Source organism: Apium graveolens, chromosome 8 (assembly GCF_009905375.1).
Source record: "Apium graveolens cultivar Ventura chromosome 8, ASM990537v1, whole genome shotgun sequence".
NCBI classification, from domain to species: domain Eukaryota; kingdom Viridiplantae; phylum Streptophyta; class Magnoliopsida; order Apiales; family Apiaceae; genus Apium; species Apium graveolens.
Window position 1 is genome coordinate 45,517,286 of NC_133654.1, and position 15,968 is coordinate 45,533,253.

General features: G+C 36.0%; 1 protein-coding gene and 1 pseudogene across 1 annotated transcript; one reads left to right on the forward strand and one right to left on the reverse strand.

Moving 5' to 3' along the window:
- Window positions 1-388: 388 nt before the first annotated feature.
- On the reverse strand, window positions 389-4,881 carry LOC141679546 (uncharacterized; annotated as a pseudogene).
- A 2,235-nt stretch (window positions 4,882-7,116) lies between these two features.
- LOC141678194 (putative leucine-rich repeat receptor-like serine/threonine-protein kinase At3g14840) lies at window positions 7,117-13,994 on the forward strand. Its single transcript, XM_074484453.1, has 12 exons — window positions 7,117-7,313; window positions 7,501-7,678; window positions 10,618-10,686; window positions 10,795-10,866; window positions 10,949-11,169; window positions 11,278-11,349; window positions 11,440-11,511; window positions 11,782-11,852; window positions 12,101-12,166; window positions 12,796-12,855; window positions 12,943-13,105; window positions 13,214-13,994. The coding sequence occupies exons 1-5, from the start codon at window positions 7,193-7,195 to the stop codon at window positions 11,052-11,054; spliced, it is 546 nt and encodes a 181-aa protein (XP_074340554.1). The 5' UTR covers window positions 7,117-7,192; the 3' UTR covers window positions 11,055-11,169; window positions 11,278-11,349; window positions 11,440-11,511; window positions 11,782-11,852; window positions 12,101-12,166; window positions 12,796-12,855; window positions 12,943-13,105; window positions 13,214-13,994.
- Window positions 13,995-15,968: the final 1,974 nt, after the last annotated feature.

Sequence of the window (15,968 nt, forward strand, 5' to 3'; positions counted from 1 at the left end):
AATCCAGAAACTAAGTAATTTGAATCTAACCTTTAAAACAATCCAGTAATTGAAGTTTAGAAGAAAGAAAACTAATCATAGTTTATCTCAAAACATAATCATCACATATATCTTAAAAGATTACATGAGAGGGGTATTTATAGGCTTAACCAATAACCTAAACCCAACAGAATTCCAAGAGAAATTCAATATCAGCTTGAATTAGCCAATATCTGAATCCTTTCAGGAAACAAATTTAAAATCCAAATCCAAATAGAAAACATATAAAAACAGAATCCAAATAGGAAAATAAAATCCTAAGTGCTTAAAGCAAGAAAAACCCTTTCAACTGAAAGGTAAAAACTTGCAAGCCAAAAGTCGAATTATTAATTATATAAGCCAAAATAGGTCAGCCCATGCTGGTTGTTGAGCTGAGTGGCAAAGCTTCATCCGTTCCTTCATCATGCTTTGTTGTCCAAGTAAGCTTTGTGACCCATATTTGTCTCTTGTCATTGTCAAACCCCATTGTAGTGAGCAACAGATTAATAGGTTGATCCTCAACCAAATTTCCTTTCATATTCACATCATTCTCCCCCTCATCAAAAAAATTTGCCCTCAAATTCACATCATCCAAGTAAGGAGAAAGGTCACCCACATTAAAAGTTGCACTAACACCGCCAAAGTTACTTGGTAGATCTATCTTGTAAGCGCTATCTCCATAAGCTTCAAGTACCTCAAATGGACCATCTGCCCTTGGCATAAGCTTGTTCTTTCTTTTGCTTGGAAACCTTTCTTTTCGCAAATGAACCCAAACAAGATCTCCAGGTTTGAATACAGGTTGCTTACGCCTCTTGTCGGCTCGAGCCTTGTAAAGTGCATTCATCTTCTCAATCCTCTCTTTTACTTGCTCACAGGTCTTCTTAAAGACATCCAAACGATTCTTGGCATCAGTGTGAATATCATCTTTGTGTAAAGGAAGCAAATCAATTGGAAGAAATGGGTTAATACCATAAACCACTTCAAAAGGAGAACGGGAGGTAGTAGAAGAATGAGATCGATTATAAGCAAACTCGGCATGACATAACTTGATATCCCAATCCTTTTGAGTCTTGCCTACTAATCCATGAAGTAAGGTACCTAAAGTCCTGTTAGTCACCTCATTTTGGCCATCCGTCTGAGGATGATGAGATGTGCTAAATAGCAACTTAGTTCCAAGCCATCTCCATAAACACTTCCAAAAGTGACTCAAAAACTTTGAATCTCGATCAGAAACAATGCTTCGTGGAATACCATGCAAACGAACAATCTCCTTAAAATAGAGATCAGCAACATGTTGTGCATCATCCGTCTTAGTCATTGGAATAAAGTGAGCCATCTTTGAAAAATGATCATCGACAACCATTATAGAATCCTTCCCTCTTTGCGTTCTTTGCAAACCAATGATAAAATCCATACTTACACTATCCCACGGAACTTCAGCAACAGGAAGTGGAGTATACAAACCCTTAGAAAATGTACTTTTGGCCTTTTGACAAGTAGCACATCTAGAAACCACTGATTGAACATCTCGAATCATTCGAGGCCAGAAAAAACTCTCATTTAACAAATCCAAAGTTTTATGCACCCCAAAATGGCCGGCAATAGCACCACTATGTACTTCACGAACAAGTAACTCACGCACACCACAATGAGGAATACAAAGCTTATTCCCCTTAAAAACAAACCCATCTTGAATGGTGTAATTCTGAGTTGGAGAACTGAATTCTTGTGCAAAATCAACATCAGATGCATACAAGCCTTTAAGAAGCTCAAAACCAAGAATTCGAGCATCAACCATAGCTAACAAATATGCCCTCCTTGAAAAAGCATCTGCCACGACATTAGACTTTCCTTCTTTGTATTTTGAGGAAAATGTGAAAGATTGAAGAAATTCCACCCATTTAGCATGACGATAGTTCAACTTTTGTTGTCTATTAATGAACTTTAGCGCTTCATGATCAGAATATAACACAAAAGGTTTGGGACGCAAATAATGCGACCAATGATCCAATGCTCGGACAATAGCATAAAACTCACGATCATAATTAGAATAGTTGTGTTTTGCGCCAGTCAGCTTTTCACTAAAAAATGAAATAGGTCTTTTTGCTTGAATCAAAACAGCACCTATACCAACTCCACTTGCATCACACTCAACCTCGAATAGTGTATTAAAATCTGGTAAGGCTAAAACTGGAGCATTACAAAGCTTTTCCTTAATCTCATCGAATGCCTTTTGAGCTTGATTAGACCATTCAAACTCACCCTTTTTGAGTAGCTCGGTAATAGGAGCCGTAATAGAAGAAAAGTTTTTGATAAATCTTCTATAAAAAGAAGCCAATCCATGAAAACTCCGCACCTCATGCACGGTTTGAGGAACAACCCAGGAAGAAATAGCTATAACCTTTTCAGGATCAACTTGTACTCCACAATCAGAAATAATATAACCAAGAAACGAGATACGCGATACCATAAAAGAACACTTCTCGAGTTTACCAAAAAGTTTCCGGTCTCGCAACTTTTCAAACAAAAGTCTAAGGTGATGCATATGCTCAAATTTATCTCTACTATAAACCAGAATATCATCAAGATAGACAACGCTAAATTTGTTTAGGAAAGGACGAAGTACCTCATTCATGAGCCGCATAAAGGAGCTAGGGGCATTGCAAAGACCAAAAGGCATCACCATCCACTCATATAATCCTTGTTTAGTTTTAAAAGCTGTTTTCCATTCATCACCTTCACGAATCCGCATTTGATGATATCCACTTCGAAGATCAATCTTAGAGAAAATTGTCGCACCATGCAACTCATCAAGCATGTCTTCTAATCGAGGCATAGTGAAACGATATTTGATGGTAATATTGTTCACCGCTCTAGAATCAACACACATTCTCCATGTTCCATCCTTCTTTGGAACTAGCAAAGCGGGAACCGCACAAGGACTCATACTCTCGCGTACAAGACCTTTTTCAATCAAATCTTCAATTTGTCTCTGAAGCTCTTTAGAGGCCTCTGGATCACATCTATAAGCAGGTTTATTAGGTAAAGGAGCACCAGGAATAAGATCAATTGCATGCTCGATTCCTCGTACTGGAGGTAAACCAGTAGGTAACTCATCTGGAAAAACATCACCAAATTCAGCGAGCAAATCATGAAGAAGTGGATCTGAATCGCCTTGATTAGGAGTTATTTTCTTTATAAACAAAGCATATACTATACCCCCATTTGTAGCCGCCTCCTTTTCAAATTCTTTTCCTGACAAAAATAAGCTAGTTTTCTTCTTTGAATCACGCATATGTTCATAATACTCATTAGGAGACAAAGGTTGGAGTTTAATACGTTTACTCCCAACTTGTACCGAATAAACATTAGTATCACCTTCATGCATTACCTTTCTATCAAATTGCCATGGTCTTCCAAGTAAAAGATGACATGCACTCATAGGAATTACATCGCACCATACTCATCCTTATAACTACCAATCGAAAAACTCACCAAGGCTTGCTTTTTCACGTCTAAACCCTTCGCGTCATCAAGCCAATTCAACTTATATGGTTTCTCATGAACACGAGTTGGAAGATTTAGCTTATTGACCATGTCAATGGATGCAACGTTCGTGCATGATCCACTATCAATAATCATATTGCAAGTTCGATCCCCAACTTTACACCTTGTGTGAAATAAGTTTTCTCGTTGATCAGTATTTGGTGTAGTCTCTGTGTGTAAAATCCTACGAACAACAAGCAAATTAGCATCATTCTCTGCATATGCAAGTTCATCTCCGTCATTATTGACTAATTTCTCTTGAGTCACTTCTGGGAGAAATTGTAAGAACTGTTCCTCTGCATCCCACTCCATGTATTGCTTCATAGTAAGAGTTCTTCTAGAAGGACACTCACTTGCAATATGTCCTTTACCTTGACACTTAAAACACTTTCGTCGACTATCGAACTCTTCTTTAGACACATACACTTTCTGCCTTTCAGCCTTCTTCTCGGCCGATGAAGAAGTCTCTGGTTGTGCAGTAAAGCCAGTCGATTGACTTTTCAGCGAAGCTTGTGTAGAGTCATCGGAAAAATTAGATTTAAACTGTCCAGTCCCTTTGGAAGTACCAGACCCAAACCCTTTAAAAGTAGATTTCAGTTTCTCCTCTTCTTAATGAGATTCTATTTTTATAGCTAGCTTGCAAACATCATTAAACGAGCTATATGAATGTAATTCTACCTTTTTTGCAATAGGTCGTTTTAATCCACGAATAAACCTTGCAATTTTCATTGTTTCTTTTTCCGCCAAGTCACAAATTAAGCATAATCTATCAAATTCAGCAACATACTCTCAAACACTCATTGTATCTTGAGAAAGGGAGGTGAGCTTCAAGTATTGTACCTGTTCGTAATCATCCGGAAGATACCTTGCACGAAGTTTTTTCTTTAAAGTTGTCCAAGTCATGATCTTTTCTTTTCCAGATCTAGCTCTTCTTGCCTTCAGCTTCTCAAACCATAATCCTGCATTCTTTGTAAGTCTGATCGTAGCAATTTGAAATCGTGTCTTATCATCAAACCGCTTATAATCAGAAATCTTCTCAACTTGTCGAACCCATTCAAGAAAATCGTCTGGGCTGCCTAATCCTGTAAAATCATCAAGTTTAATCCCACGGTCATCAATTTTAAAGTTTTTCTCTTTAGGTGAAACAGAATCACCCGAATCAACAAGTTCATCATGTGTCTTGTCGTTTTGCACCTTAAGTAAAAGTTTACCAACCGCTTCCAATCTAGACTCTGTTGAATCAGCAAGCTTTTCCGTTCGTACATCTATATCCTCCAATTTTTTAATTAATTTCATGAGTAATTCATCGGTAGCCATATGAAAAATACGAAGGGGAAAAAAATTTTCTGATGAACAGTGCACGTGAACAGTAACCCGTGAACAGTACCGTGAACAGTAACCTGTGAACAGTACCCCGTGAACAGTACCCCCCGTGAACAGTACCGTGAATAGTAATTTTTTTTTTCAGAACCTAGATCTCCCAACTATTAGGAAATTGGAGAAAAAAAAACCTTGGCTCTTGATACCAAATTGATGTGGATCGCACCACAAAGAAACAAAAACAAGAAGAAAAGGATATTTCAATGAACACGATCAATCCAGAAACGTGAACTTTGAATCTCAAATTCCTTAGATCAATCCAGAAACTAAGTAATTTGAATCTAACCTTCAAAACAATCCAGTAATTGAAGTTTAGAAGAAAGAAAACTAATCATAGTTTATCTCAAAACATAATCATCACATATATCTTAAAAGATTACATTAGAGGGGTATTTATAGGCTTAACCAATAACCTAAACCCAACAGAATTCCAAGAGAAATTCAATATCAGCTTGAATTAGCCAATATCTGAATCCTTTCAGGAAACAAATTTAAAATCCAAATCCAAATAGAAAATATATAAAAACAGAATCCAAATAGGAAAATAAAATCCTAAGTGCTTAAAGAAAGAAAAACCCTTTCAACTGAAAGGTAAAAACTTGCAAGCCAAAAGTCGAATTATTAATTATATAAGCCAAAATAGGTCAGCCCATGCTGGTTGTTGAGCTGAGTGGCAAAGCTTCATCCGTTCCTTCATCATGCTTTGTTGTCCAAGTAAGCTTTGTGACCCATATTTGTCTCTTGTCATTGTCAAACCCCATTGTAGTGAGCAACAGATTAATAGGCTGATCCTCAACCAAATTTCCTTTCATATTCACATCATATAGAATTCAATTTGAGTAGATATTATGTGAAATGCAAAGGACTCAAGACTAGTAGATTACTAACAAACAAAAGCAGGACTTACCATGTTCTATTTATGCAAGGGGCAAATACAAGTAACAAAATATGAGTTGAAATTGAACATGTCTAAGTGAAGATTAATGTTGATATACACATGGGAATATCAATATAAAGTCAAATTGTTCCTTTGTGGTGTAATAGTATGCACGGGTGATATTTGACATGAAATTATCAAATGGGTAATACTATATTTCATAAAAATCGAAAGTAATTAATTTACACCTCAAAACCACTAAGAAAACAATAACACTAACTACATAGTTGCCTTAAACACAAAAAATCAATACCAATTTTTATTTAATAAACACGCACACACAACCTAATATCCACAGATTTGCACCGATACTGATATAACAGAAGAGCAGGACATGGATCAAATGACGGTCTTCCGACTGAAGGCTCCGAATGATCGGATGATATTGGAATAAAAAATATAAACATATTTGCAAGAGTGAGCTAACTAGCTCAGCAAGTCATAATGACAACACTAAGATTAAATAATGATCATTTGAAATGATATAAGGGATCAAATTTTCCTATAAGCGATGATTAGAATTGGATATTCACTTTTATTTTAAAACCAAGGTTAGGTTGCTGATCAGTCACGCACTAACCCCGAGCAAGGCTTCCGGTTTTGCTCTATATACTCGATCCAAGGCACACATGGGCCTATCATGACCACGAATCTGGTCCGACCATGAATCTGATCCATATTTAAAAAACAATCCAATTCTATGATAACGATATGATAAGCAATGTAAATTAATAAGCTGAATTATAAACAACATTTATCTCGAAGTATAAGGTGATTCATAATATCATGAAGGTATAACAAGAAAATCATAAAGATTGGCTTTTAATCAAAGAAAGAATCAGAAAATAGAAGACCAAGAATTGAAGGGTTACAAGAATTGTTTTTCTGTTATTAGCCACCCAATTTATGTACCTCTATTTGAACTGTACTGCATGATATTAATAAGAATAGAGCTTCCACGCATGAGCTGTTTTTTCTCAGTTTTCATATGTAAACAGTTATTACTTATTTATTCTTACACAGAGCAGTTGGTGTGATTTAATCTCTAAATTGACTTACACTGGTCGTTGGCATAAAGTTGTGAATAATCTTAACGTTATGCATGGAAATTTTGCATGTTCTGCTGGGGCATTATGTCTCGACTAAAAAGAGACCAGTTGGAAAAACTTCTGCAATTTTGAACCACTCCTTGGTGCTATCAAATCAGATGAGGACTCAATAATTGCAAGAAATTTCCCACTTGCTCCTGTATATTAGATGAAATCGTGGTATATGCCTTAGGCTTAAGAATTTTTACTTCAAAGAAAAGAGATGACGAAAGCTTTTAATACTTTCCAGTCTACGTTTGTTATTACACTTGTTTTTGCTATGTTAGCAGGGTTGAAATACGGTTTTGTTGAAGGGCAGAGTGGGGGTCTTCCCCCGGAGGAAGGTAAACAAAGTCTATAATAATAGCGTCTTTGATACATCGATGTTCATCGTTTCTTATTCACTTTTTTTATTGGAAGTGTGATTACTCCTGCTTTATTGTATTAGCTTGTGTAAAGTTCAATTTTTTTGGCATGTTCTATTTCCAAAACTGTTTCATCTGTTGATACATAGAAGTTCTATTTTTGCAGTGGATGCACTGCGTGAAATAGCTAGTCAAATGGGGATAAAGGACTGGAATTTTAACGAGAATCCTTGTGTTCCAGGCATCTCAAGCTGGAACACTCCAAAAAAAGCGGAAAGGCCACAATATAACAATTCGGTCATCTGCAATTGCTCCAACCTGGGTGAATGTCATGTCGAGAGAATGTAAGTACCTGACTCGTTAAATTTTATATATTTTTTCAACTTCAAATCCCCTGTGAAAACTTGACTGACTCCAACAAACAGTTGCAATATATGATCTATTGATTGTAAAAAGTAACAGCTCGGTGTTAAACTCTTAATGGAGAATGTAATAATGGACAAAGAGATACTCATTTTTTGTAATATAGATTCCTCAAAGGGCAGGATCTTGATGGTAAACCTCCACCATCCTTAGCCAAGATGCCTTACATTAAAAAGATGTAAGAGTTCTTGTGCTCGTAAAAAATGTTATGGATTAAAAACTAATATATATAATTGCTGTATTTAATACTAAGGAACGTGAGCTTCAAGGCTCGATTTGATTGCTCTTGTATTTCGTGACTCAATCTGCCTTAACATTTTTTGGTTGTTGTTCGGTTCCCACAGACGGCGCCAAATGTTATGGATTAAAAACTAATATATATAATTGCTGTATTTAATACTAAGGAACGTGAGCTTCAAGGCTCGATTTGACTGCTCTTGTGTTTCGTGACTCAATCTGCCTTAACAAGATGCCTACGTACCTTGCTGATTGCCAAGGATCAAGTCAAAAAACGTAGTTCTGATTTGTGGGGTGAGGCCCTTTATATAGATGTGGGAGTTCTTGAATTGGACTTGGTATAGGAGACTTTGTGGTCAAGCCTCTGAATTAGGATAGACTTAGGAGTCCTAGTAAGTAGGAAGCTGATTCCTTATCCCATGAGGTTCCTTGGAGGTCAATCTACAAGGATTTATATCCCCATTAGGACTTATCTTAATAGCTATTTTTCTCCCTTATTTATTAATTACGAAATTAATAAATAATCAGGGTTTTTGGGCCTTCTTTGGTCCATCAGGCCTGATCTGATCCATCAGGCCTGATCGATGTGTTAACCTTTCTGGTCTAAATGTCATACTTCTTCTTATTGGGTCTTGCAGCTCAAACTGTAACATTTAATTAGGTAATCAGGATTTATTTATCCCTATCACATATATATGGAAAATACACAAACAAGAAAACTACCAGTAAAAAACCAGGACTACGTGATAACAGACTCACCTCAAACTATTCTTATTCAACCGTTAACCAAAACAAACACCTAAAAGATCTCCACGACCAATTGACTGCATAAAACAGGCTGGACTCGGACTCAGACTTGCTGATCGAACAAAAACAAAACAAGATTATTAAATGTAAAGCCCACAAATTTAGATTAAAGGCCCAACAAGCTCTCCCTTAATCTAAAGTTTGTCCACGTTGTTCTGCACTGCTGTATCAACACCCAGAAGCTTTCTCATCCTTTCAAACTTAATAGTAGTGAGAGCCTTTGTAAGACAGTCTGCTCGTTGTTCTTCTGTACGAACGTGCTTGACAAGAATCTCCCCCTTCTCAACACATTCCCTGATAAAGTGAAACAGTATATCTATGTGCTTGCTCCTACCATGAAAGACAGGTTTTTTTGCCAAATCTATAGCAGATTTGTTATCAATGTAGATCGTCACAGGGCCAACTTCTTTTCCCGTAATCTGCCCTAAGAGTTTTTTCAACCAGATAGCTTGACATGCAGCCGCCGTGGCTACCATGAACTCAGCCTCACAAGAGGAGAGAGCCACGCAACGCTGCTTCTGGGAGACCCAAGCAATCAGTCCTTCATTAAGATAAAAAGCCATCCCTCTTGTGCTTTTTCTATCCTCAACATTACCACCTAAGTCGCTATCTGAATAGCCTGATAGGATATTGTTCTTACTGTCTTTAGTGTACGTCAGACCAAAATCAATAGTGCCCTTTACATATCTCAGCACACGTTTTGCTGCATTCTGATGTAGAGTAGTTGGTTTTTTCATGAAACGACTAATGATCCCAACTGAGTAATCCAAATCAGGTCGTGTATGCACAAGATACCGCAAACTACCTATCAGACTTTTGTATTCAGTTGCATCAACTGGAATACCCCCTTCATCTTTATGTATTATTTCTTTTGGATCCATAGGATATTTAGTACACTCAAGCATACCAAATTTTTCGAGTAGCTTTCTGGCGTATCCTGCTTGCTTTAACTTAAAACCATCACCTTGCATCACTTCAATTCCCAAATAATAAGTCAATTTTCCCAAATCACTCATGTCAAATATTTTCCCCATTTGCTCCTTGAATTCCTTAATAATTTTCTAGACTCGAGCGAGTAACCAATAAGTCATCCACGTATACAGCCACAATAAGCACATCATCACCGATCACCCTTGTGTAAACAACCTGTTCGTACGGGCATCTGCTGAAACCAATATCTTCCAGTACTTTATTCAACTTCGAATACCACGCTCGTGGTGCCTGCCTAAGTCCGTATAATGCCTTCAAAACTTTGTAAATCTCATGTTGTATAAAAGTTGTAATTCTATCAAGCTTTATGTATTTTTTCACTTTCCATATTTTTTTTAACTTGGGGTTAGTCTTATTAACAGGCATGAATTTGTGTTTAGCAATCTTCTCACAAATTGGGGGAGATTGTTGTGCAAGACATGCCTGTATTTTAACAAGACTAAGTCAAATTGACAACCTTAAGTAAGTTGTATTATAATCTTAGTTTGCATTTATACTTGTAACATTTAAAGTCTGTAAAAATATAAAAGTGCAGACTGAAGCACGGTTCTTGTAAACTAGCTCAAAAACAGTTGCAAAATCTAACAGCTCTGTGTTAAGCTCTTTCTGGAAAATGTATTAAAAGCTTTTCTTCATGTGGGACCAAGAGATCATTGTTCCTTGTAATATAGATTCCTCGGATGGCAGGATCTTGATGGCACACTTCCACCATCCTTAGCCAAGCTGCGTTACATTAAAAATATTTTTAATGTAAAAGTTTTTGTGCTTGTATGTTTTAATTAGCCATTTTCGTGCTGTTATCTCAAAGTTAATACTATCTTCACAGTGATTTTACTCGCAACTACCTTTCTGGAACAATACCTCATGAATGGGCTTCAACGAAGTTGGAGTACATGTGAGTATTTCATCGACCGTCGTACTATTTTTTTAACAAGATGAATAATAATCATATCACTAAATATGCTAACTGAAATTAATATTGTGAAGATATATTTTATTTCAGATCTCTCGCAGTGAATCGTTTATCAGGAACAATTCCAGATTATTTGGGAAACATTTCTGCTCTCAGATTTCTGTATGCTTTCTTCTATCTCAAATATACATGCATACACACATTCATGTTCATCTGAATTATAATTTGAAAAGAACGCTTTCAGGAGCCTTGAACACAACATGTTTAATGGGATTGTGCCAGCTGCGCTTGGAAAACTAGTAAATTTGCAAAACCTGTCGGGCCATCTCCATACCTCTTTCAATTATTGATAATTGTTATTTTAACATTCACAATCATTAATAATTGATTGTTAATTCGTTAACATACCAACACTCAGACTTTCTTCTAATTGTGGTTCGTTGAAGCTTTGTTCGTTGAGACATTGTAAGTTTTTTTTCTGTTGACAATATAAACTTTTGTAATTTCTTAATCAAAGTTTTGTGATGATCAATTATGTGGCTCATGGGGTGAAAATCTATACCTATGTAACAGAGAGATTCAAGCTAGTGGTTTTGAGGGACCTATACCTCCTAGCATTTGTAGCTTGATCAATTTAACCAAATTGTAAGTAACTACTTCTAGAGTATTCTTTAGGTCTGTCTGAGACATCCTTGGGATTTCCAGTCAATCTATAGTACTCTTGCGTCTATGCAGATACATCAGCAATTTAAATGGTGGGGCATCAGAATTTCCACGGCTAGGAAACGTGACAAAGTTAAAGAGTTTGTGAGTCTGTTATTCAAAGATGTGATACATTTATATAACATTCGCATTTCCATACTTCATAAAAATTATTATTACTTTTTGACGTCTTACAAAATGTTGAGGAGTTGCAACATATCCGGAGAAATACCTATATTTCTTTCACAACTGTCAAAACTGCAGAAATTGTAATATTACAAACTCCCATGCAGTATTTCCATTATTTAAGTCATAAATTTCATTTATAAGCATGTTTAAGCCCTTTAATCATCAGTACTGTTTTATTTACTGCAGAGACCTATGCTTCAACAATTTGGCAGGAGATATACAAAGCGATCTTAGTGGCCTAAAATCTCTCAGACACTGTAAGCAATCAAATTTCACGAAAAAGTTTATTTTTTTTGATCAATAACATGCAGTGGCAATCAATATGTATCAAGCTATGAATATCCGACGAACACTCATATGTATACTTAGTAGAGTCCGAGTTGAACATAGTGAATGTTTTTATTACACGAGTGCATGGATTTATCTCTGTACAGTATTTTTTTGACATAACGTTACATATCCATGTTTGTGTTCTAACCATTAAGTTTGCTATCATGCCTCTCAGGTTATTTACTAACAACTATCTCACTAGAAAGATTCCAGAGTGGATTATAGACAGGGATGCCAAAGAGTACGCTTTCATACACTTTCAACCATTCTTTGATTTCTTTCCTATTTTCAGTTTAGTGGTTTGTGTCATGTTCATCAATACTTATGTTCTAGTATTAGTATATATGTTACATATCTAAATGACAATTCTTTTTAAGATTTAGCTGAAGAGGGTTTCGAAAGAAAATATATGATAATTGACCCCTGTAACGATAAGTTTTTATGTGTTGATCTGTTTACAAAGTGACCACAAGAAAAATAGTGTAAGCTTACATAAAGTGTAAGCACACATCTGAAATTTCTAAATGACTGCTGTAAGGTTTAAAGCAGATCAGGATAAATGATAATTTTCTGACGGAACTCTTTTCTTTTAAGTAATTTTTTCTAATTCTATGTTAAAGTAGCACAGTAATTTTTAGGATGAATAATGAGAAAAGTGCACATTGCGTTTTCTTAGCAAATTTTACTTGGAGAATAATAAATTTGCAGACTCAGAATCAGGCGATGTACGTCAAAATGGATGTCTCATAGGAGGTTTACTTAAGTATGCTTTAAGGTTTAAGCTGGAGTGTTGATTAACATCATTGAAATTGCTAGAAAATTCTTGTGAACTGTAATAAAACATCTAATGGAATCCATGCTTCTGTGCAGTCAGATAGATCTATCGTACAATAATTTTTCTCTCGAGCCGCAAACTTGTAGGGATTCATTGTAAGCTTCAAAGTCCACATGTTATCTTTTCTTCATTACATTCACGATTGGATCAAATACTAAGACTTCATCTCTTTCCTCTAACAGAAACTTGTTTAGAAGCTATGGGAATAACTTGTAAGCTCGATTTGTTTTTGCTACACGTGAGATGACTAGATCTTGGTTTAAGTTTTCATTTGAAATGTTTAGTTACCTACTCCAAAAATTTAAATCAAGACGCACGGAAACTGTCTCAATCCTTGTTCAGAGGGTATGCCACTTATAATTTTGTGCTTTCAGCCATCTTTACATCAACTAAAGGCACATTTGACCTTGCACATTTGATTATCATATTTGAATTTATGCTGGTTTTTTATAGATCGGTACTTGCTGCACATTAATTGCTGGGGGGGAAAAGTTACAGGCGGAAACATAATTTATGAAGAGGACGAAGCTTCAGTAGGTCCAGCAAAATACAATTTTCAAAATGGACACTGGGGAACAAGTAATACAGGATTCTTCTATGGGCCGGGATTAATACAACGGCCAATGAGGCTACAGCAAAAAATGTATCTTTTCTTAAAATCAATAATTCTGAATCGTACACGAGAGCTCGCCTATCTCCCCTGTCACTCACTTATTATGGCCGCTGTTTAGTAATGGAAACTATATGGTTATTATAGTGATGTGGATCGCACCACAAAGAAACAAAAACAAGAATAAAAAGATATTTCAATGAACACGATCAATCCAGAAACGTGAACTTTGAATCTCAAATTCCTTAGATCAATCCAGAAACTAAGTAATTTGAATCTAACCTTCAAAACAATCCAGTAATTGAAGTTTAGAAGAAAGAAAACTAATCATAGTTTATCTCAAAACATAATCATCACATATATCTTAAAAGATTACATGAGAGGGGTATTTATAGGCTTAACCAATAACCTAAACCCAACAGAATTCCAAGAGAAATTCAATATCAACTTGAATTAGCCAATATCTGAATCCTTTCAGGAAACAAATTTAAAATCCAAATCCAAATAGAAAACATATAAAAACAGAATCCAAATAGGAAAATAAAATCCTAAGTGCTTAAAGCAAGAAAAACCCTTTCAACTGAAAGGTAAAAACTTGCAAGCCAAAAGTCGAATTATTAATTATATAAGCCAAAATAGGTCAGCCCATGCTGGTTGTTGAGCTGAGTGGCAAAGCTTCATCCGTTCCTTCATCATGCTTTGTTGTCCAAGTAAGCTTTGTGACCCATATTTGTCTCTTGTCATTGTCAAACCCCATTGTAGTGAGCAACAGATTAATAGGTTGATCCTCAACCAACTTATATGGTTTCTCATGAACACGAGTTGGAAGATTTAGCTTATTGACCATGTCAATGGATGCAACGTTCGTGCATGATCCACTATCAATAATCATATTGCAAGTCCGATCCTTAACTTTACACCTTGTGTGAAATAAGTTTTCTCGTTGATCAGTATTTGGTGTAGTCTCTGTGTGTAAAATCCTACGAACAACAAGCAAATTAGCATCATTCTCTGCATATGCAAGTTCATCTCCGTCATTATTGACTAATTTCTCTTGAGTCACTTCTGGGAGAAATTGTAAGAACTGTTCCTCTGCATCCCACTCCATGTATTGCTTCATAGTAAGAGTTCTTCTAGAAGGACACTCACTTGCAATATGTCCTTTACCTTGACACTTAAAACACTTTCGTCGACTATCGAACTCTTCTTTAGACACATACACTTTCTGCCTTTCAGCCTTCTTCTCGGCCGATGAAGAAGTCTCTGGTTGTGCAGTAAAGCCAGTCGATTGACTTTTCAGCGAAGCTTGTGTAGAGTCATCGGAAAATTTAGATTTAAACTGTCCAGTCCCTTTGGAAGTACCAGACCCAAACCCTTTAAAAGTAGATTTCAGTTTCTCCTCTTCTTGATGAGATTCTATTTTCATAGCTAGCTTGCAAACATCATTAAACGAGCTATATGAATGTAATTCTACCTTTTTAGCAATAGGTCGTTTTAATCCACGAATAAACCTTGCAATTTTCATTGTTTCTTTTTCCGCCAAGTCACAAATTAAGCATAATCTATCAAATTCAGCAACATACTCTGAAACACTCATTGTATCTTGGGAAAGGGAGGTGAGCTTCAAGTATTGTACCTGTTCGTAATCATCCGGAAGATACCTTGCACAAAGTTTTTTCTTTAAAGTTGTCCAAGTCATGATCTTTTCTTTTCCAGATCTAGCTCTTCTTGCCTTCAGCTTCTCAAACCATAATCCTGCATTCTTTGTAAGTCTGATCGTAGCAATTTGAAATCGTGTCTTATCATCAAACCGCTTATAATCAGAAATCTTCTCAACTTGTCGAACCCATTCAAGAAAATCGTCTGGGCTGCCTAATCCTGTAAAATCATCAAGTTTAATCCCACGGTCATCAATTTTAAAGCTTTTCTCTTTAGGTGAAACAGAATCACCCGAATCAACAAGTTCATCATTTGTCTTGTCGTTTTGCACCTTAAGTAAAAGTTTACCAACCGCTTCCAATCTAGACTCTGTTGAATCAGCAAGCTTTTCCGTTCGTACATCTATATCCTCCAATTTTTTAATTAATTTCATGAGTAATTCATCGGTAGCCATATGAAAAATACGAAGGGGAAAAAAAATTTCTGATGAACAGTGCACGTGAACAGTAACCCCGTGAACAGTAACCCGTGAACAGTAACCTGTGAACAGTACCCCCGTGAACAGTACCCGTGAATAGTAATTTTTTTTTTTTCAGAACCTAGATCTCCCAACTATTAGGAAATTGGAGAAAAAAAAACCTTGGCTCTTGATATCAAATTGATGTGGATCGCACCACAAAGAAACAAAAACAAGAAGAAAAGGATATTTCAATGAACACGATTAATCCAGAAACGTGAACTTTGAATCTCAAATTCCTTAGATCAATCCAGAAACTAAGTAATTTGAATCTAACCTTCAAAACAATCCAGTAATTGAAGTTTAGAAGAAAGAAAACTAATCATAGTTTATCTCAAAACATAATCATCACATATATCTTAAAAGATTACATGAGAGGGGTATTTATAGGCTTAACCAATAACCTAAACCCAACAGAATTC